This window comes from Aaosphaeria arxii, assembly GCF_010015735.1.
Source record: "Aaosphaeria arxii CBS 175.79 unplaced genomic scaffold BU24scaffold_7, whole genome shotgun sequence".
Classification (NCBI taxonomy): Eukaryota; Fungi; Ascomycota; class Dothideomycetes; order Pleosporales; genus Aaosphaeria; species Aaosphaeria arxii.
Window position 1 is genome coordinate 1,629,455 of NW_022983480.1, and position 20,613 is coordinate 1,650,067.

The 20,613-nt window shown below is 48.4% G+C and overlaps 8 protein-coding genes across 8 annotated transcripts; 4 read left to right on the forward strand and 4 right to left on the reverse strand.

The window, feature by feature from the left end:
* Window positions 1-663: 663 nt before the first annotated feature.
* On the forward strand, window positions 664-2,601 carry BU24DRAFT_465343 (general substrate transporter; the record flags this gene model as incomplete). The annotated part of the gene is made up of 5 exons (XM_033532267.1): window positions 664-796; window positions 855-1,408; window positions 1,478-1,808; window positions 1,869-2,187; window positions 2,244-2,601. 5 exons carry the CDS (start codon window positions 664-666, stop codon window positions 2,599-2,601), a joined length of 1,695 nt encoding a protein of 564 aa, XP_033381339.1.
* A 1,984-nt stretch (window positions 2,602-4,585) lies between these two features.
* BU24DRAFT_328807 (uncharacterized protein) lies at window positions 4,586-4,858 on the reverse strand (the record flags this gene model as incomplete). Its single annotated transcript, XM_033523009.1, has 1 exon — window positions 4,586-4,858. A coding segment is annotated over one exon (273 nt), but the record flags the coding sequence as incomplete, so codon positions are not given.
* A 2,176-nt stretch (window positions 4,859-7,034) lies between these two features.
* On the forward strand, window positions 7,035-8,665 carry BU24DRAFT_352563 (cystathionine beta-synthase; the record flags this gene model as incomplete). Its single annotated transcript, XM_033523738.1, has 2 exons — window positions 7,035-8,006; window positions 8,057-8,665. The coding sequence occupies 2 exons, from the start codon at window positions 7,035-7,037 to the stop codon at window positions 8,663-8,665; spliced, it is 1,581 nt and encodes a 526-aa protein (XP_033381341.1).
* A 704-nt stretch (window positions 8,666-9,369) lies between these two features.
* Window positions 9,370-11,632, reverse strand: BU24DRAFT_425577 (uncharacterized protein). The gene is made up of 6 exons (XM_033528768.1): window positions 11,111-11,632; window positions 10,728-11,053; window positions 10,691-10,693; window positions 10,432-10,627; window positions 9,572-10,377; window positions 9,370-9,517 (listed from the first exon to the last, which is right to left on the reverse strand). Exons 1-6 carry the CDS (start codon window positions 11,300-11,302, stop codon window positions 9,484-9,486), a joined length of 1,557 nt encoding a protein of 518 aa, XP_033381342.1. The 5' UTR covers window positions 11,303-11,632; the 3' UTR covers window positions 9,370-9,483.
* Window positions 11,633-12,407: 775 nt separating this feature from the next.
* BU24DRAFT_443229 (NAD(P)-binding protein) lies at window positions 12,408-13,552 on the reverse strand (the record flags this gene model as incomplete). The annotated part of the gene is made up of 3 exons (XM_033530574.1): window positions 12,408-13,222; window positions 13,278-13,483; window positions 13,530-13,552. The coding sequence occupies 3 exons, from the start codon at window positions 13,550-13,552 to the stop codon at window positions 12,408-12,410; spliced, it is 1,044 nt and encodes a 347-aa protein (XP_033381343.1).
* Window positions 13,553-14,804: 1,252 nt separating this feature from the next.
* On the forward strand, window positions 14,805-16,197 carry BU24DRAFT_396276 (NAD dependent epimerase/dehydratase family protein). Its single transcript, XM_033525295.1, has 3 exons — window positions 14,805-14,878; window positions 14,929-15,168; window positions 15,218-16,197. Exons 1-3 carry the CDS (start codon window positions 14,848-14,850, stop codon window positions 16,150-16,152), a joined length of 1,206 nt encoding a protein of 401 aa, XP_033381344.1. The 5' UTR covers window positions 14,805-14,847; the 3' UTR covers window positions 16,153-16,197.
* A 570-nt stretch (window positions 16,198-16,767) lies between these two features.
* Window positions 16,768-18,886, forward strand: BU24DRAFT_262493 (uncharacterized protein). The gene is made up of 2 exons (XM_033522514.1): window positions 16,768-16,858; window positions 16,993-18,886. The coding sequence occupies exon 2, from the start codon at window positions 17,048-17,050 to the stop codon at window positions 18,671-18,673; it is 1,626 nt and encodes a 541-aa protein (XP_033381345.1). The 5' UTR covers window positions 16,768-16,858; window positions 16,993-17,047; the 3' UTR covers window positions 18,674-18,886.
* On the reverse strand, window positions 18,887-20,421 carry BU24DRAFT_262494 (6-phosphogluconate dehydrogenase C-terminal domain-like protein). Its single transcript, XM_033522515.1, has one exon. It carries the CDS (start codon window positions 20,203-20,205, stop codon window positions 19,099-19,101), a length of 1,107 nt encoding a protein of 368 aa, XP_033381346.1. The 5' UTR covers window positions 20,206-20,421; the 3' UTR covers window positions 18,887-19,098.
* Window positions 20,422-20,613: the final 192 nt, after the last annotated feature.

Below are 20,613 nucleotides of genomic sequence, written 5' to 3' on the forward strand. Positions count from 1 at the left end.
GAAGCTCCTGTCAGTCGTTGGGGTTGAGTATCAGCCGAGAATCCGACATCCTGTCTGTGTCCTGTGAAATTGCTCCGGCCCATCGGCGAAACGCTTTCAATGGTGCTAAATTTACCAGCCAAAACAAGAAAGGGGCATTGAGTTGATTTGTAGTCGGAGACTCGGAGTTGTTCCATCTGGGGTTGATACTCGGTGTGTCCGGCCCAGGCATGTGCTTGAACCTCAGGGTCGGAACTAGGATTCCGATGCATTCTGGCGACGCTCAGTTCGTACTTGGCTCTCCGGGGGCGCCATCTCGCGTATGCTACCCCAGAATTCATGGAATTGCGGCTTGAATGCACCATGGGGTCGGGAGTGGAAGTTCTTGTATCAATCCCCAGACTCAAACAAGATATCCAAAGAGGCTAACCTGGTCATCGGAACTACAAGGGCACGCTCCTGTGATCCCCAAAACACAATCTTAAGAGGTAAGTATATAAATCCTTCATTTCCCCGCATATTGTATCCCCAATCAATTCCTGGAGTGGCAACTGATCTTGACAAGTTCACATCTCCCCTTTTTGTCAACAGTTTGCTTCGTTCATCAGACCCCTAATTGGTCATCATATGGAAGATTCCATTGCTCGTCCAGTACAAAACATTTCCAACCAAAAGCCAGAAGCTATGGACGAGAAAACATCTGATATCCATCAGACCGATCATGTCGAGCGTCTACGGGGGCCACCTTCGAAGGCAATTCACCATGGTGACTCTGAGCGTCCAGTCTGGGAGGATCGTGAGACTTACGGGCCTGCTGGTATGTTCAATATATGTCCTCCAATCTAAGGAACAGCAGCTAATATCATCTCTCATAGGCTTCAAGGGAATCTTTAGCAACAAATATGTTACTTTGTGTGCCGCGTTCGCGACCATGGGAGGTGCCCTTTTCGGTTACGATCAAGGTGTCGTGTCTATCACGCTTGTGATGGACCAGTTCCTTGAAGTGTTTCCCGAGGTTTCCGAAAATGCCGCCGGAGCAGGTTTCAAGAAGGGCCTCCTGACAGCTATGATTGAGCTGGGTGCCTTCCTAGGCGCTATGAATCAGGGCTGGCTTGCAGACAAGATATCTCGGAAGTGGTCCATTCTTGTAGCCGTTATCATCTTTATGATCGGCTCGGCCGTGCAGACTGGTTCCATGGGATACGGAATGCTCGTTGCTGGCAGATTTATCGGTGGTATTGGCGTTGGAATGTTGGCAATGGTTGCTCCCCTCTACATCTCTGAGATTGCACCACCGGAAATCAGAGGCACACTGCTTGTGTTGCAAGAGCTTTCCATCGTCACAGCCATCGTTGCAGCTTTCTATACTACCTACGGTACCAGATTCATTCCGAGTCAATGGTCCTGGAGACTACCCTTTCTTCTTCAAGTATGTTGAACTTGTCGATTTTCTCTCCGGTCGGAAACATGGGCCGTAAATCACTGACACATTCTACAGATGGTTCCTGCAATCTTCCTCGGGGCAGGTGTGCCATTCCTTCCGTACTCTCCTCGTTGGCTGGCCGGCAAAGGCCGCGACGATGAAGCTCTCGAAGTTCTCTGCAAGCTTCGAGGTCTCCCTGCTACGGATCAGCGTGTCTTGACCGAGTGGTTCGAGATCCGGTCGGAGGTCGCATACCAGAAGGAGGTTTCCGCCAAGCTTCACCCGAAACTGCAAGATGGGAGCAAGAGCAGCCGTATCAAGCTTCAGATTCTAGGATACACCGACTGCTTCCGTAAGGGAAGCTGGAAGCGAACCCACGTCGGAATTGGACTCATGTTCTTCCAGCGTAAGTAATCTCCAGCGGTAACAGCACTTTTAGAAACCTGATCTAATTATGACTCCATAGAATTCGTCGGCATCAACGCCCTGATCTATTACTCTCCCACCCTCTTCGCCACCATGGGCCTCAACCGCCAAATGCAGCTCGACATGTCTGGTGTTCTTAACATCTGCCAGGTGGTCGCTTGTCTGTGGTCGCTCTGGGGCATGGATCGATTCGGACGCAGACCATTGCTCCTTGGTGGAGGTGTCTGTATGATTATCTCTCATTTCATCATTGCAGTCCTCATGGGCAAATTCCAGGACAGCTGGGACACGCACAAGGTGGAGGGATGGGTGTGCGTAGCGTTCCTGCTATTCTTCATGCTCACCTTCGGCGCAACCTGGTAAGTCTCTCCTGCCCCACCACGCCATCTATAACATCATGCTAACTCTTTTGGAGGGGACCGATCCCATGGGCGATGCCATCAGAGGTTTTCAGCAGTTCCCTGCGAGCAAAGGGTGTTGCGTACGCGACGATGTCGAACTGGTTCAACAACTTCATCATCGGTCTCATCACTCCTCCGCTGGTGCAGAACACGGGCTTTGGCACGTACGTCTTCTTCTGCGCTTTCTCAGCATTGGCTGTCGTATGGGTCTACTTCGTTGTTCCCGAGACCAACGGCCGGACGCTGGAGCAGATGGACCAGGTTTTCCACGATAACACTGGCGAGGTCGAGAAGGAACGCCGCGCTAGGATCGAGAGCACAATGGCGGCTGCCATCTGGGATAACAGGACGCCTCCATCCGAGACTGCGTGAATGGATGTTCAAGTGGAGAAAAGTTGGGTTATAGTGTCCTACGGGCCTCATGGCATTCCCAGCTGTATGTCTTGACAGATCTGATACCTTGCAGGAAGCTGGGGCTTCTCTTCCTCACCCTGTCAAGTTTTATTTTTGAGACTATCAATCAGTCAATCTTCTCTCCCCGACATCTTTGATTCTTACCCCAAGCAGGCGGTTCACCCCATTATATCTTGTTCGCTAATCCTGTACAACTCATATTTCAACCCACAAGAATGTAACAAACACCAGAATTTTAGCTACAGAATACAAAGTAGATCTTCAGCAAGCCATGGACAAAGTTTGAGGAAAACAAACAGGGTTCAGAGATATAAGTCCATTTTCGTGATGAGCAAGTTGTTAGCTTCCCTGAAACTACAGCGATACTTTGGAAGGGACCACTGATATCTCTCGCTGTGATGAACAAATTCCTAATTATCCGGTTGCGCCTCAGCTAAAACTCAGTCACAGAGTTTTTTTGGGGGGAGGGCGCACAATACGCTATAGGAAATGCATCTATCCTTGAAGTATTAGCTTTAATAAGAGAATAGTCCATCTAATTTCTCCTTGATATTCAATCTTAATTCTTCTTCATTCCAACTCCTCTACTCGCCCGAGGGCGTGCTGTTCCTCGGCTCTATATATGTACTCTTAGCAACCCATATGTTAGATTCTAGAAAATTCGAAAATCAAAAATTTCTACATCCGCTCTAATTGCTTGCGCCTTCCGCTCCAGCTCCCGTTCTATAGACTCCATTTCCATGACAAGAGCAGAACGTTTGAGACGAATTACCGCGTCCCTAGCGTTTTCGGAACATAAGCATGACGTGAACTCGCGTTCGTATTTGAGCCGAAGTTCATAATCCTTCCTCGCCCTTTCCACTCTCTTAGCAATCACCTCCTTCATATCAAGCCCCTCATCACCGAAACGGAACTTAGGCAAGCACTCAAACATGCCAACCCTGCGGAAAGTCCGATTTCTCAAAGAAATTGGCGTTACTAAAATGCCGTACATCCCGTAGTCTTCTTTCCCCCACCATTCGTGTCCAAGGATCACGCAATAGACCTGGAGACCTTTGTCAAAGTTGCTCTGGTCTAAATAGAAGTCCGGCCTACCCCAACGAACAGATATGGGTTCCATTATATGCTCCGTGAAACGTTTTTGGAGAAACTCAGAATGATTGTCCAATGGTGTAGAATGATCGTACTCAATCATGTCTATGATTATCTCCATTGTGGTCCTTATTGCCGGCGCAGAAAGGTCTAGATGACCATTAGTAGTCTGACCAAAAGGATCCATTGTTGTGGGCGTGACCGAGGAGTTCAATTCCAGTGCTATGTGCTTGTGATCCCTCGTTAGACCTCGCAAATTCTTGAAGGCCACCGGAGCGTCTACACAAAGCCAAGACCATGTAGGCGCTAAATACGGCGGTTGCTGGACGGTAGTACCTAAGCCCTCCGAGCCATTGAACATCCGAAGCCACAAGAGAAGTTCAATGAGGCCTGGGCCCGACCAGAGCCCAGCCAGGTATTTACATCCAGTCTGTTCTGCGTAGAGACGTGCGAGACCAGAAAGAGCGGGAAGACGATCGCTCTTGAATGTGATCTGTCGCGTTGTGTAGTTTTCCACTATTCTCATCCATTCCTGCGTACCATTACTTGCGAAATATGGCAGTTTTGTTGGCAGAAATGAACTGTCGGGAGATTGCTCCCTTTCTTGCTCCTCAAATCTCTGCGACTGGCAATGCCATTCCATCTGCCTCGAAGTAAATTTTACCTTTCGTAGAGAAAGGTGTTCCTCTTGAAGAGTCCACGCTCGAAGGTCTAGTGGGTCTGGAGGAAGGTGAGGTCTTAATTTGCTGTGAGTCAAGAAGACGGGCTTGAGACTTCCTTCGAATTTCGCAGCACCACAATAGACCGCGCATGGAGTAGTAGGTTCCAGGAATCCATTCTCCACGCCTGTGCTGCGTGCAGCCATGATAGTGAGTCCTGCATTTCCGTAGATCTGACTCATAAGAGCGCTTTGTGCATTCCAGTCGGACGGCGAGTCCTGTTTGATGCAAAGCGCGTCTACCCAGAGATAGCAATATCCCAGCGCATATGTCAGCTCGATGGCTTCACGTATCGTTTTCGCGAATATCGTGGGGTTGACACCAGCCCTTAAACCTGGTTCAGACTCGGATGTAAAACATAATTGTCCCTTGCGACCCCAGACGTAACTGAGCGCAATATAACGACCCCGGTATCCTGCGCTATCCTGTAGCCGAACTATTATCTGAGCATCTCGCTTCATTATCGACAGCACTCGAGGTGGCAAAGGACCTTGAGTGTCATTAGATTTGGCACAGCTGGGATGACGGAGCTCGCACTCCGTCTGCCAGCATCGAATTCGCTCAGCGATATAATCCAGGTCAGGTACTTCCGGCACCAGTCGTGCAATTGTGCCTAGGGTACTATCTCCATGCCAAAATCTGAATGGCAGCCAATCGTCCACTACATTCGTGTCAGTATTGCTCCTTAAAAGGGACCCTTTGCGAACTCACGATGTACCATTCGTGTTCGTGCAAACGTGTCCTCGGTCCCGATCTCAAGAAAATGCTCACCGTTAGCCCTTGTGAATCTAAGTCGTATCTGCATATTGTCGGCTTCTGATCGACCTAGTGTCGCACTCTCTATATAGCGGATGGCATTGTACATGAACTTGCAACAGTAGCAAGAATCAGAGCTCTTCTTCAAAGAGCCAATGGATTGATTAGAAGGGTGGCCTTTTGGACTTGGGCCAGACCAAAAGTCATAGACGTCTATCGATGCTTCCACGTGGGTCTGGCCCAGTTTGAGAGCTGTGCATTCTTTACACAAGGTTGTTTGAAGCCTGGAGATCAAATCAATCTCGCTCGCTTCTGACGTATGAACCACCGGTGAGAGATCGAAGAGTGATGGAGGAAGCCAAGAGCTAAATCTTTCTGGCGACTGAGCATATAGCATACGTAGGCGGTTCTCACATTCCTCGGCTGAGAGTTCGAAGAATCTTGGTACGTTTGATTCCCGACAGATAAAGCGTAATCGAGCGGCAATGTCCCGGTATGACCAGAGGGGCCATTGCTCGAAGAGGTGGATTAGTAATGTGTTCATCTCAAACTGGGTCCATCGCCGAGAAACTGATTCTGAGCCTCGTTGGCCGGGTACTAGTTGGGTATTTGCAGGTAACCAGCGGAAATACAATAACACCAAGAGCAGCGCGCGCACCCCAACCCGGAGTATATAAACCCCCAACGTCAGGTTCCTCAGATTTTCTGAGAGGCAGAGCATGGAAGCCATAACAATATGATAAGTTCTCCAGTATTTTGAGAGTAGAAGATCCAATTGGTTGAATGCTTCAATGAGTCTTATAAGGAAAATCAAAGCATTTAAAACAAACAAACAAATTGGGTCTGATATGCTACACAAGACTATTATCAGTTGCCCCAATCTTTCGGAGAAGCTGAATTTGAAAAATATGACAATATACCGGGCCAGGTTTAGTATGAGTCCTTTGAGTAAGAACTGAATATACATATTGAGATGCGTCCGCTACTTCAGAAAAGTTGCTGCAATACTGATCCTACAAATCGTCGAGGGTCTTTAATGGGATCTCAGCAGAACTATATAGACTAGCGCTTATCAGCTCTTTTGTTCCGGTCAAATTTCAAATTTCTCTTGGCCGGCCTGCATTGCTGAGTGTCTGAGCACCTGAGCGCCTCACTTGGATCAATCAATTCAGATTGCCTGGCAGAAGGCCCCTGCACTGTTGCCTATCTGCCACCAACTCACAGGTATGCTCAGGCACGACTTAAGGTGCATACTGGAAAGTCAATTTGCAGCTCTGCGTAACTATAGAATCACATTTACATAAGAATTATGTGAGGGTGAATTTTACTTCATTGTCAATTACAATTCTTATGCACTGCCAGGAGTACACCATGTGACTATAATTGGCTAGAGGGAACATGTGGGGCAGAACGGACCGCCGCACGTGGTCCAGATCGACACCTATCCTAAATAAAGAAAGGCGTTATGCAAGACAGCGGCAAGCCCGATTCTGGTCTAGCGCGGGGCCATCGGACTGGAAAAACTTTACAGGCGGCTAGCTGCGGGCTTTCGGTTGTTTCGTTCGCGTTCGTGCAAGACCGACCGTCCCATTGCGACATTGAAGTTTTTAACTACGCAATCGTAGGCCTATTTTCTTTACACCGGCTACAATTCTTGCCACACTACTGCTACAACGGACTATAGTTATCAAATAAATCGTTGTCAACGGAGAATCATTGATCCGTCCATCCCATCTCATTTCCTACCGTTCACTTTCTTCCTCAATCCATTCCGCCGTCACCCCACCTTGAAAACCGCATCAACACCAACTTCGAACGCCCACAATGTCTACCACAACTCGTCCAGCGATCCCACCGGTCGTCATGTCGTCTATCACGGAGCAGATTGGCAATACACCATTGGTCCGACTGAACAAGATCCCCCAGTCTCTTGGTATCAAAGCTACGGTCTACGCGAAGCTTGAGATGTTCAACGCCGGCGGCAGTGTCAAGGACCGCATTGCACTTCGCATGGTTGAGGCTGCGGAGAAGTCAGGACGGATAAAGCCTGGTGACACACTCATTGAGCCTACTTCAGGCAACACCGGTATTGGTCTAGCTCTGGTTGGAGCTGTCAAGGGTTACAAGACGATCATTACCCTTCCTGAGAAGATGAGCCCGGAGAAGGTTGCTGTGTTGAAAGCATTGGGTGCGGAGATCATAAGAACACCGACCGCGGCTGCATTTGACTCCCCCGAGTCACACATTGGTGTCGCACGCAGGCTTGTCAAGGAACTACCAAACGCCCACATCCTCGACCAGTACTCAAATCTCGATAACCCGCTTGCACACGAATACGGTACTGCGGAGGAGGTGTGGACACAGACCGATGGAAAGGTGACCTGCCTTGTCGCAGGTGCTGGTACTGGAGGCACAATCACCGGTCTGGCACGAGGCTTGAGGAAGCACAACAAAGACATCAAGATTGTCGCTGCAGATCCTCATGGCAGTATCCTGGCCCTCCCAGAGCAACTGAACGAGGAGCATGTGAATGAGGGCTACAAGGTGGAGGGAATCGGTTACGATTTCATCCCCGATGTTCTCGAGCAGAAGTTGGTGGACACCTGGTACAAGACCGATGACCGTACCTCGTTCCAGTATGCAAGGAGACTGATCGCGGAGGAGGGTATCCTCTGCGGTGGATCCAGTGGAAGCGCACTTGACGCCGCAGTCAGAGCGATCAAGGACCTCAACCTTGGCGAGGATGATGTCGTTGTTGTCATCTGCCCCGATTCCATCCGCAGCTATCTTAGCAAGGTATGTTCCCAGTTCTCAATCCATGTAGACTGATCGCTAACCTCTCACAGTTTGTCGACGATGACTGGCTCTCTGCCAACGACCTCCTTCCCCCGACACCACCTGAATCCCCAGACAACGAGGCTCCTCTTGCCCGCGCTCGATCCCACTCCCTCAAGAACGATCCCTTCCATAATGCCACTATCGCCGCCCTCCGTCTCAAGCCCGTCACTACCGTCCCCACCGACTCACCCATCACCGAGGCCATTGAGACGATGCGCGAGAAGGGCTTCGACCAGCTCCCAGTCTCCTCTTACTCCGCAGCAGGCAAGGCCAAGCTCGTCGGCATTGTCACCCTCGGTAACCTCCTCTCGTGGATTGCTAACGGCCGCGCGAACCCCAAGACCAAGGTCGAGGACGTCATGTTCGACTTCCGCAAGCTCAATGAGGTCGTCAAGGACCTTGGACGCCTGCACATCGACGGCGGCGAGGGCAAGAAGAAGGGATCCCGTCGGGATTTTGTCGAGATCACCCGCGACACTTCGCTCAGCGACTTGAACAAGTTCTTCGAGTGGAACTCTGCCGCTGTTGTTACCGAGAAGGTCGACGGCGAGTTGAGGGCTACCGCCGTCGTCACCAAGGTCGACTTGTTGACCTGGATGGTCAAGCAGGGAAACTAGACGACGCAACAGTAGAATAAATCTCAACATATTCAACAAGAATAATATACAATGGTACGCAACCGAAAAAGTAAAAAATAAGGATAGGGGGTTTTAAAGCGGGCATACATACATCAACGGTGTTATCAGGGAGCATATTCAACAAGGGAAAGTCTTTTTCAATGTCCTCATCGACAAGAGCGTCCCTTTCCTTTTAGTTTCAATCTTTTTCCTTTTCCTGTTCGTTTGGACTGACATAAAGACGATTTACGATACCTTCTTTTTCCACTCGCTTGTCTGGGTAGATAGGAAATGTAGTGCATCTGTAAGACTTCAACGTCTGAGGAGCGGTCAAGGCGGGAAATATATCAAAGATTCAACCTTCGCATACTGAGCTTGCCCCATGATTTTTGAAAAAGTCGACTCTACGAGGTTTAAGGCGGACAATATAACGAAAGACTTTGGCATGCCAGATGAATATCAAAATCGCAATCTCGTTTCATAACCTCGAACCGCACAAACTGGACAGGAAGAATAAGCACAAAAAACAAGAGACAAGAAACCAACCTCTCAACCTAAGGGGGAAGTCGGAAATAGTCCTGGCCACCCACTATTGTTATGATCACCACCTAAGCACCGTTGTATCTTGTAAATAATATTATAGCATTTAGAATTTAAATTTAATAGCAATATTGTAAAGCCTTAAGCAGTGTTTTTAGTATAATATTATTCTACCCTCTGAAATGTCTCTGTAGTCAATTAAATAGCCTCACGAGCCTTCCTGGGACTATTTCCGACTTCCCCCTTAGGCTCAGAGCCAACAGCCACCCTCCCCATGCTCAATCCATATCCGGCACAAAATACGAAGCAAGACTATCCAACGTCAGCAACAAACCCCACAATCACCCTCACGTAGGATTAACTCACCTAATAACCGTATACCCCGCAACCAGCGACGCCCCCTTCAGCAAACTACACCTATCATCCAGCGTGAGCGCAATAAACAGCACCGTCGACGCAATCAACGTGACCACCTCAAACACGCTGAAATGAAACACCATCTCCCTCCCAATGCCCCACCCAATCAGCGTAACAAGCGGCGTCACGAACAGCGCGATCTGCAGCGCCGAGCCGATGGACACCCCGAACGCGAGGTCCATCTGCTTGCGGGACGCGAACATGATGCCTGAGACGAGTTCGGCGGCGTTGCCGACGATGGGGAGGATGATGAGGCCGACCATTGTTTTGGAGAGGGGCGAGTGGTCGACGACGTGGTCGATCGAGTTGACGAGGTAGCCGCCGCAGATGGAGATGAGTGCTGTTGAGGTGATGAGGAGGAGGATGGGGAGGAGCTTTTGGATGAAGGGGTGGGTTTTGATGTCCTGTAGTGTTTCGATGGTGTTGGAGAAGGCGGGGAGGCTGGGGATTGTTACGTGTGATGCGTGATATAAGGGTAGTCTGTCAAACGCAGGCGGTGGAGATATGTCTGGGGATGGAGGCAGTGAACTGTTACCAAAGGCAGGCAATCGTATCTGGGATGTTTCGACGGTTTCTGTCTCGGGCATGATCGGATCGTCTAGCTGAATGAGTGGTTTGTAGGCGAATTTCGATGACTTTAGCTGCGTAGAAAGATAAATCATGTACACGACTATGAGTACGATTGAGATGGCTCTACCGAGATCCAGCATGTCGCGTGCAACCACAGCATTGTCAGTGGTCAGTTTCAAGATCGACTAGTCACCCATTAGCCTTTCGGAAAGAGCAGAAAGTATGAAAGGGGAACCCACGGGGAGCAAGAAGCTGACAGTCGTCAAGCACAATAGACCCGCCGCAACACGCGTCGCTAGGACGTTGTATACTTGTCCCCTCTGGTAGTACTCTCCAGTGACAAGAACGAGGCCCAATACCAACAAGATGTTGACGATGATGGAACCGAGAAGTGACGTTCGAAGGACAGTGTATTGTCGCTGCAACAAGGCATGTCTACGCAAATTAGTTGAATTGACAAAAAAGGCCTGAAGTTCTTACACACTGTTGTACGTTAGTACACTGCGATCGTAAATCAAGAGCTGTGGTCACTCACAATATCGCCACTTCCGTCACATTCCCCATCGTAACATTGAGCAGCGCTCCCGTTGTCTCGCCCAGGTAACTAGATACACCATCTGTCGCCTTGCATAAGACATCAGCCAGCGGGATGATTGCGATGCAGTTGAAGATGAAGATCCAAGTGTCGCTGAGTCCAATGTACGGCGATGCAATCCCAAGGGGAACGAAAGTCAAAGATATTATACTCCAATTATTCGTCGTATATCTCGCGGCCTGAATGAACCTCTGTCGAAATTCGGAAGTTTCACAATCTTGCCACTTCGCAAAGGAGGTGTATCCGTTGGCGGAGCGTTGGTGAGGCTTCAATCCAGGTCAGTCGCGGAAGTGTTACAGTCATACTCAGGACCAAACACTCACTGTGGGTGGTGAGATCGTTGGTCTCGAATTGAAGATGCGATATCCGATAGATGGGAGACACGCCAGTATCCCATCATCATCATCTACATCGTCTAGCTCAGTCCGCCCAGATAAGTCATCATCATCACCATCAGCGTCTCTACCTCTCTCCTGATCGACCCCGTCAAGTAGACTGCCAAAGCCATGTTGCATTCTTCGGTGCGAAGCAACAAAGAATAGGACCCTGAAGAAATGAAGATATTGGAAGCTGTCGAGGGGTTCATCGCGAGGTAAATATCCGTGGCTTATCGTGTCTTGTCGTGCCGCAGAGTGGATCTTGGTCACAAGACAGGATGCTCGCAGCCGTCCTGCATTATCTCTAGCTACGGAGTATGTTGTGGTGGAGGGGACAGTAGACTTTGGCGCTGTAGCTCCTATCCTAATCCTTCGACTCGACTCTGGAAAAGGGATGGAGTTGCGGCATTTTCATCATGGGAATGATCGTCAAAAAGGCTCACTCATTACTAAGAAACTATATCAAAATGGCAGGAGGGTAAATGTTACGAATTGTCACTGTTGAAGGGGATGATTCAGGTATCTATAGCATCTCCAAATGTCCCTTCGATGTGGAGGAATGTCAAAATTTTGAAGTATTGCGCAACTTTAGGTTCCTGATCGAATTATAGTAATATGAAAAAGCATTGACGGATTTTATTGTGGTAGATACCCGTGCTTGACAACGAATTCCACCAACATGGCCCGTATCGGCAACTTTGTGGGTGCGCGATTTGTCGTTGTTGTGAGGGATTTTCGATCCAACAGAGCACAGCACAGCCTCGCTCGAAAATCGCTCGCGCTTGTATCAGGAAATAACACAGTTCACCATAACACTTTTATAATCTTATTTAGAATTTGTATCATATAATGGAAAGTCTTCAAACTTGCTATAATTTTTTTTGGGGTTCTATAATACTTTAAAAGTAGAATTCTATATGACTTTATAACTAGAATATTTGTAAAATGTACAACGACTTAAAAAAAAAACCAAACATATTATTCAGCTTATCGAGAGTTGATTTGCGCATTTGTGCCAAAAGGGATGTAAACAGGATGTTTATGTGCATATCCACCTCGTCGTTCATAATTTAGCTGCACTGTACTGCGCTAGCTGCAACAAACTTCGAAATATCTTTACATAAGATTTCAGATGCGTGTCGATGTACAATCGTAACAGTCATTATGGAAAATCAAGTACTCCTTCAGGTTTTGTTGTGATCTCTAAGTATTCTGAAACTCCTATGATTAGATTATCAAAGTACTAAGTCTGCTCTGATTTCAATAGCCCTGCAACACAAGCTTGACAGTCAACGATTTCGTCGATAGTTTCAAGTAGCCCTAGCTGGTTGGGCACCCAGCCTAGAAGACGTCTTGCCCGAACGGCTGTACCACGAGAATTTGATCCCCATCGGTACGGACCTCTAGCATCCAATGATTCTGTCCGAGACCAGTCCAATGTGTCTATCTGAGATGTAGGTATGTATCCCCTCTCGAACGCTACTCTCGATACTGCTTCTTCGACATCACCCCAGCAGAAACTTCCATTCTCCGCAAGATAATATCCTTCTTCATCCCAAGTGGCGTTTCCACCACCAGATGCAGCAGCCTCGACCAGAAGCACGTAGAGTTTAGTCAGATCCTGGATGTGTACTTGGTGCCATACGTTCCTGCCTTCACCGACACGTATTCCCTTTCCTCGCTTTAGCACAGTTGTTGCGAGAGTATAAACTTGGGTACTGCTCGTGTTCCCAGGACCACGACCTGTACCGTAAATACAGCAAGGGCACACAATGGCTGTCTTAAAAGTTTTCTCTGGGGTGTGATATGTCTGGGTGACAAGTGAATCTACATTTCGGTGAAAGGCGTCGCTGGGAAGATTGACTAGTTCCGAGACACCTTCCCAATCGTTGTAAACCCTCCCCCGTAAAATGCCACATGTTTGGGAGCGTTTATCTTCGAAGGCTAGAATGCCGGTCCCGGATGTATGAATGTACCAGCCTGGTCGTTCAGAGCTATGCCTAGCGAGCCCCTTGAGCAGAGCCTGGGCCGATCCTTCGTGGTCGCAATTTGCAAAGTCTATGATTTGGCAGATTAGCTTGATGATTGGACACAGTTGCCAATGAAGACTTGCGTAATACTATGTCCGCATCTCTGACTTCATTGCAGAGCACAGTGCTAGATTCGAGATCGCCCCGCACGATTCTGACTCGAGGAAATATTCTTGCAATATTTTCCGCGCCCGCATTATGCCGCACGAGTACCGCTATGTGCCATGTCGGTTGAGCGTCATAAATGGCGTAAAGAAAGTCGCCCCCAATGTATCCCGTAGCTCCGGTACTGGATATTGTTTAGTTAGAGATTGTTTTTTCAACGATATACGTACATGAAAAGCTTTGGTGTAGTCATTGAGACAGGAAGTGATTGAAGTGAGTGGATTGTGGATTGGGTCTACTCTCCCAAGTGGCATCGCCTTCTATCTATCCTCGTCGCTTCCCAGAAAACGTGGCGGGGAAAATACTCCTTCCATGTACATATTTGGCTCTCTCGTTTGTCAAAGTAGCTTGCACATGTCTGCGTGTGTGTCCGATAAAGGCCATGTCGGCTATTATCTGACATTGACGTGATTTATCATCGTGGCCAACAACAGTGGGGCCAGATAGTTTCAATGCATTAAGACTGAAAGTTAGGAGCAAAATGGCCGTTGGATTTAAAAAATGGCAGTGGTGTATGGCTTGAGAGCCTCAGAGTTACACCTTACGCCCTACGCCTTTGATCTATCTACTCTCAGCTGCTATCGCCAATTGGAATTCAGGTTCTTGGTAGCAGGTGCCAAGAAACGTGCTGAGAAGTTCATAACGCCATGTGGGTTGAGTGGTCACTTTTCCCGATCAAAATGTCTAAAAGCTTTGTGAACCATCGATAAATCTTTCGTCGTCGTTTCGAACAGAATCCTTGAAGGGCCGTTCAAGGCGTTTTGCAAACAGTGAACTTCATGTACATGGAATCCGACACGACCATCAAAATCAAGAATGCTGTCTCCACCTAGCGTCGTCCATACTGATGTACTCTGAGATCGAATGTGACTAATACTGTATCTTTGCTAATAAAAGAATAAAAGCATTATGGAGGTTGAACCTGAATGTAGCGAATGACATCATATCTTGCTAGCCCCTCGTTTACTATTAGCACGTGTTTCTACATCAGCATCTATGGAACACATCCTCTATGAGCGCAGGTTTCCGTTTCACAAAGATCGAAGACCTGGGAAGACCAATTGTAGGAACAGCGGTTATGTTTGTGTGAGCATTCTGAGTAGGCAGTGCGAGTCATGAATTATTTCCAGACATCCTGAAGTAATAGTCCAACAAATGGCCGCTTCAGCTGCCTCTCTGTTGGAGTAATCTCTGGTCAGAGTAGCGAACGACACTGACAACGTAGCAATTGATCTGACCTCTGCCAGCTGTATCGAATGCCGGCATGCCGATCAACGAGATGAACGCCGACACTAGGTTGTGTGTCATCACGAATTTAAAAGTTTGTGCTTTTAGAGCTCGAAGCTCTTCCTGCATTTGTAAGCTCGATTTCTTTGTCTACAGGAACCAATCGTAAGCTCCATTCCTTCATCTATATAAGCTAGCATTGCCAGCAGACCCGACATAACCGCCTGCAGATTATCCTCAAATTGAACGTTCTCTCTCAAAATGGCAACTGCTGTGGTGACTGGTGCAACTGGTATGCCAACAAGACTTGTGGGAATGTTCTTGTACTGATGCGTGAACTAGGCATCTTGGGAAAAGAAATAGTCAGAGAGTTGAGTGAGGACTCGAATCGATGGAGGAAAGTCTATGCTCTGTCAAGGTCAAAGGCGGATCAATATCCTGAGCATGTCGAACACGCCCATCTCGACTTGACTAGCTCAGCAAGAGATATGGCGAAAGAGCTTCAGCACATAGATCCAGAGTATATCTTCTTCTCCGCTTATCTCGCAAATGAGGATCCTGATGAGGCGACTCGCATCAACGGTCCGTATATGCATGACATTGGTTCCCGCAGTTGACTAATAGATCACAGGAGAGATGCTTGAAAATTTCCTTGAGTCCTTTGTGATCAATCGCAAAGAACGTAGGTTGAAGCGTATTGTTCTTGTCTGTGGCCTGAAACATTATGGAGTGCACCTCGGAAATCCAAAGCAACCCATGGAAGAGGATGATCCATGGATTCCCGAGCCTCCTGCGCCGAGCAATTTCTACTACCGTCAACAGCGCTCTTTACAGAAGTTCTGCACCCGACATGAAATCCCGTGGAATGTTACATATTCGAATGAGGTGTTGGGGTATGCGAAGGGCAACTTCATGAACCTGGCCACGACTATCGCGCTATACGCCGCCGTACATGCAGAGATAGGCGAGACATTGCCATTTCCTGGCCCAGAGGTTGGCTACACTTCGTTCGACTGCTTCACATCTTCGAGGTTGCATGCGCAATTCTGTAACTGGGTGGTTCATGAACCTCGTGCCAGGAACCAAGCATTCAATACTGTTAACGGAGACATTGAATCTTGGCAAAACCTTTGGCCCAAATTCGCCGAGTACTTTGGGTTGCGTGTTCCTGCAGATCAATTCTCCGGTTCTGCCCCGGATCAGTCCGACAAACCGATGGGCGATCAGGCTCCCATCACCTTTGTTGCAGCGAAAATGGGACTCAATGCCAAGGAAATCAAACCCAACAAACTCAGGCAGCGGATTGACCTAAAGCGCTGGAGCCAGAGACCCGAAGTACAAGACACTTGGAAGAATCTTGCTAGTCGTCATGGTCTGGATGAAGACGCATTGGACAGAGCTACCTGGGACTTTGCTGCGTTTGTTCTTGGAAGAGATTTTGGACTTGTCGCGAACATGAACAAGGCCAGGGCACTGGGATGGACAGGTTACAAAGACTCGTGGGAAAATTTCCAGGAAGTGTTCGCTGAGTTGGCAGAAGGAAAGGTTATTCCTCCTAGGACTTGAACAGTAGGCCTCAGGTTGTTGTTGCATTCAATGGCGCGACTGGACAACTATTAGATGCAGATGTGAACTGTGCTTCATTTTGATCTGCATAGCTATGACCATGTCGAACGGTCCGTTATTTTCTAATTGCAATCTTGCAGCCTCATGGCATCGATCTCTCTGCCTTTTGATCCCGGAACCAAATTTCAGCCGACGAGGGTCCGCCGGATGCGTCTAGATTAGGAATAACTATGGGCTAAAGTTCTTAAGGCGTACGGTGTAGGCGTAAGGCGTAAGGCGTAAGGTGCAGGCCGCTAATGCTGACTTAGCGGTGGAACGGAACTTGGAACGATTGAAGTATATTACAATGCGGATCGCTTGCTCTATGATGTGCACAATGCTGCACAAGAAGCAATCGATTAAGCAAACATGGGAAGTAGCAAGAAATGAAAGCAAAGAAATCGCACAAGAGCATTCGAAGTGTCTTTGAGGACTATGGGCTTTGGCAGAATGCAGATGATTGATACGTCGGGTTAAGCACCTGCTAGCGTTCGCAGCGAATAGAAGGAATCATACGCGCATTGGTAGCTTCTTATTCGCTAAAAAGCAGCTGATTAAGGTGAAAGGAACGCACATATCTAGACGAGTACTAGCAATTAGTCAACTCGACGTGTTAACCCTCTGTAACAACAATACCGCCAAGCGGTCTGGATCGATGTGGACGACGGTAAGTTCGGAGCGCGACCGATGTGCCCGGTTCTGCCGGTCAAGGTAACACGTGAGTCGTTGATTAGTTAGACCAGACATTCCTAGCCTTCGTCAAACCTCACCTGTGTTGATGCTCACGATTTTCTGTCGTAGGAACCGCAGTCCCCGCAAACAAACGATTCGATCTTTCACCTGTCGAAGATAACCGATGGCGGGCAGTGAGCAAAGTTCTGGATGGCAATCATACCATGAAACTGGCCTGTATACAGAGTTCAATACAGTGTTCTCGCCAGCGTGCTTGGATTTTCAACCACATTTCTCTGCGCAAGATATAGCTACATCGTTCGAAGGTACTTCTTTCAATCTTCGTCCTTTGGCAGAACGAGAAACTGGTCCATATCAACAAGGCCGATCCCCTGAACATATGGTACTCCCAGATGTGACACGACAGATTCTAGGGCAATACGAGAAGCCACAATCGCTGCCTCGCCAGAGAAGCAGATATAGGTTGAGACAGTCGCTGAACCGAGCAGAGTCTACAGCAGCTACATCTGGCGAACAACTATACGACTTGAATTCACTTCCCTTAGAACGATGGCGAAACTCGCCGCCGCAAGACGAGGCAGTTTCGCTCTCCGCCATCTATGGCGCTATGCAGAGTTATCCACACCATGTCCCACAGCCAGGTGGTCAGTCTTATGACAACAACATTGGAAGTCTACAAGACTACGCTGGACCTTCCTCCACTGCAAGTCGTGACAGTGGGGCTAGCAGCTCGTCTGCGCTGTCGGGTACTTCAGATCTTTCGGATGCTTCCAGCAAAAGTTACCGTATCCCAGCAAAGAAATCACGTCGTCGACCCAGAGTTACAGCAAAAAGAAGGAATGGGGGCAGTAATATGGCAGATCGCATCTTCAAGTGCACGTTTTGCTGCGATGCTTTTCGACACAAGTACGATTGGGTACGGCACGAGAAGTCAGTACATCTAAGTCTAGAATCGTGGTCATGCACGCCGAATGGTGCTCTAGTGACGCGCCCTCAGACTGGAAGAGTGCACTGTGCTTACTGTGACCTGCTCAATCCGAAACCCGACCATGTTGATTCACACAACCATCATGCCTGCCACAATAATCCAGACATTCGACGCGTCTTTCGACGCAAAGATCATCTCATACAACACTTGCGCCACGTTCATGGAGTAGATACAGTACCATTAATGGACGATTGGAAGCTTGAAACTATGACGGTTGTATCACGCTGCGGATTCTGCAATGCCGAATTAATGACCTGGGAACAGCGGGCAGATCATCTCACTGAACATTTCCGTGCTGGGAAAACAATGCTTAACTGGCAAGGAGAGCATGGCTTTGATGCTGCTGTTGCTTCTCAAGTAAGCAACGCTCTGCCCCCTTTTCTCATCGGCGCCGAATCGTTAGCACCAGTGCCGTTTTCGGCGACAAACCCTGCATCTATCGACCATTTCAGGCAGATATCGTCTCAAATGAGTGAATTCATTCAAGAGACATCAACGCAAGCGGGCGAATGCCAAGAGGCAGACCTTATCACAGATACCAACTTGCCTGCTGTGCCAAGAACGGATATCCAAGACACGACTTCAAGATTGCCACAGGACACCGTCGCATTTATCGATATATTGACGCGGCATCTTGGTCGGTTTGCAAGAGAGCAGATGGCCGCGGGACAAGTACCCACAGACGAGATGTTCCAACGAGAATCTAGGCGGTTGATATATGGCGACGCGGATGATACTTGGAATATAACGGTGGCGGACAATGCCGATTGGCTGCGATCCTTCCGGCAACAGAACGCATAGATCATCAAGTCTATCTCCGGTGAGAATCGGAGGAGTCGAGGACCACGTAGTTCATGGTGAGGTCATACGACCTGTTCTCTACCACCAGCATGCTAGCGGACTTGCTAGTCGTGGAAGTTTGAGCTCTGGAGCAGACTATTCCTCAAAATATCACAAATTAGAGACCAGAGAAGTAGCCAGCTTTTCCCGGTAAAATATACATTTGGTGGCAATAAGTACTGCCTGGTCAGTCTCATTCATACCAGGGTTAGGCCGCGAACAGTTTCGAACAAAACGATGAGGCGAAAGACAATGCCATAGATATCATGTTCCCAGTATCGGCATACTTGATTGCGTCGTGTCAATGAAAAGCAAAGTCTTTGACAAGAGCTGAAACGGAGCATACCCAGTACGGTTTCTGGAGATATCTACCCTGTAGACAAAGATTAGCTATATTGTAGCTCTTGAGCTTCAATTGCAGCAATCAGTTCGTCGTTGATCGGCGTTAGAATGCCTATCTCTCGCCCTTTTCTTGACCAAAAGCCGTTGATGTACCGAATCTCTGTTTTTCTCTTCGCTCTCAGGTCCCAAACCATTGAACACGTTGTGTTCCTAGTACGATTGATGATAGACATGACCGTCATTTCAAGGGCAGCTGCGGAGAACCGCTCAGCAATGCCAGGCACACCTTTAAGCTCAGGCAATGCTAGAATGACTGATGATATCTCTGACATTAGAGCTTTACACGTCTCTGGGATAGTAAAGAGATATGCATTCGACGAGTCTGCAAGCGCGCAGAGCGGGTTACAGAAGGCATTCGTTGTAATCTTCTCTAGCTGGACTGCGAGAATATCTGGCCATGCGTAGGTCTTACAATTGAACCGAGGTACTGTAGGCAGCTCCTGAAGTAGATATGATGTCTGAAGAAGCAAATCTGAATTTGCACTCCCTGGCACGAGCGCCATGCTACGGGGCGGCATGCTACGGGGCACCAGGCCGATCGACGTTGCTGCGAAGCCGGTATGAGTAATATCGAATGGGGAATTCGTGGTGACGCCGTGCGAGATAACCCCAGAAATGTAATTTGGCCTGGAGCCGGGGTCTGGAAAAAGATGCCGATTCACATCCTCAATCATACCGCCACCATTTTGGAGAAACATAATAGTGGAATATGGTGCGAGCCGCGGCAAGAGGGGACGCAGGGCAGTGACTGTATGAGTAGCTTTGACGCATACAATGAGGTGTTTTATTGTGTCCGTTGCGGGTGCGCATCGACTGGTCGCTGACTGGACGGAGTCTGTTGTTGGGTACCATGCACCTTCGTCTAACACCTCCAAAGCGTAATTTCCATTTGAGATCGTGCTGCCCTCATGAGTCTTTAGTGTTATCCTCCTGTCGTTCCGGATGTATTCATTCAGGAGAGATTTGCGGTGAAACATTAATGTTATAGATGGTTTGCCGGGCACCTCAGCGAGGCAGTGTGCTGCGAAGGTGCCGATACTCCCCAAACCAAGCACATGTACACGAGGTGAGCCTTGTGCAATAGCCATCATCGGATGGGACGGAGTGTATCTTCGAGGTGGGACAATGGCCGAGGGTTGGTTGACTGGAGTGTAAACCTTGCAGGGCTGTCGAATGGTGAGGCATTTATGAGGTGGACAGCCTCGCTGCGTATTGTCAGCGGCACATACCAAGTCATAATTTATAGCCCCATGAATGTATTATAACAACGGAAGTTAGCAATTCATTGATAAATTGATTAGTGACCCATGTACAGAACGCTTTTCCTCTCCGTTAGGGCGTAAGGCGCAGTTGCACCAACTTGAGCTAGGGATTCGAGCCACCGCCTCCTTTAGTATTGAGGCCCATTTTCTGTCGGCAGCCGCTGGGAAGGGTTTATGAGACTGTGATTTGCTTCTAAGCTACGTGGACTTTTAGGGATAACATGAGCTAACTGAATT

Bases quoted from the DNA above. Each gene is read 5' to 3' on its own strand.
- BU24DRAFT_425577 (XM_033528768.1), bottom strand. From the start codon at position 11,302: ATGCAACATGGCTTTGGCAGTCTACTTGACGGGGTCGATCAGGAGAGA. The intron at 11,054-11,110 runs GTGAGTGTTTGG...CCTGGATTGAAG, and splicing joins CAACGATCTCACCACCCACA to CCTCACCAACGCTCCGCCAA. The intron at 9,518-9,571 runs GTGAGTTAATCC...GACGTTGGATAG, and splicing joins GCGGGGTATACGGTTATTAG to TCTTGCTTCGTATTTTGTGC.
- BU24DRAFT_396276 (XM_033525295.1), top strand. From the start codon at position 14,848: ATGGCAACTGCTGTGGTGACTGGTGCAACTG. The intron at 14,879-14,928 runs GTATGCCAACAA...TGCGTGAACTAG, and splicing joins TGTGGTGACTGGTGCAACTG to GCATCTTGGGAAAAGAAATA. The intron at 15,169-15,217 runs GTCCGTATATGC...AATAGATCACAG, and splicing joins TGAGGCGACTCGCATCAACG to GAGAGATGCTTGAAAATTTC.
- BU24DRAFT_262493 (XM_033522514.1), top strand. From the start codon at position 17,048: ATGGCGGGCAGTGAGCAAAGTTCTGGATGGCAATCATACCATGAAACT.
- BU24DRAFT_262494 (XM_033522515.1), bottom strand. From the start codon at position 20,205: ATGATGGCTATTGCACAAGGCTCACCTCGTGTACATGTGCTTGGTTTG.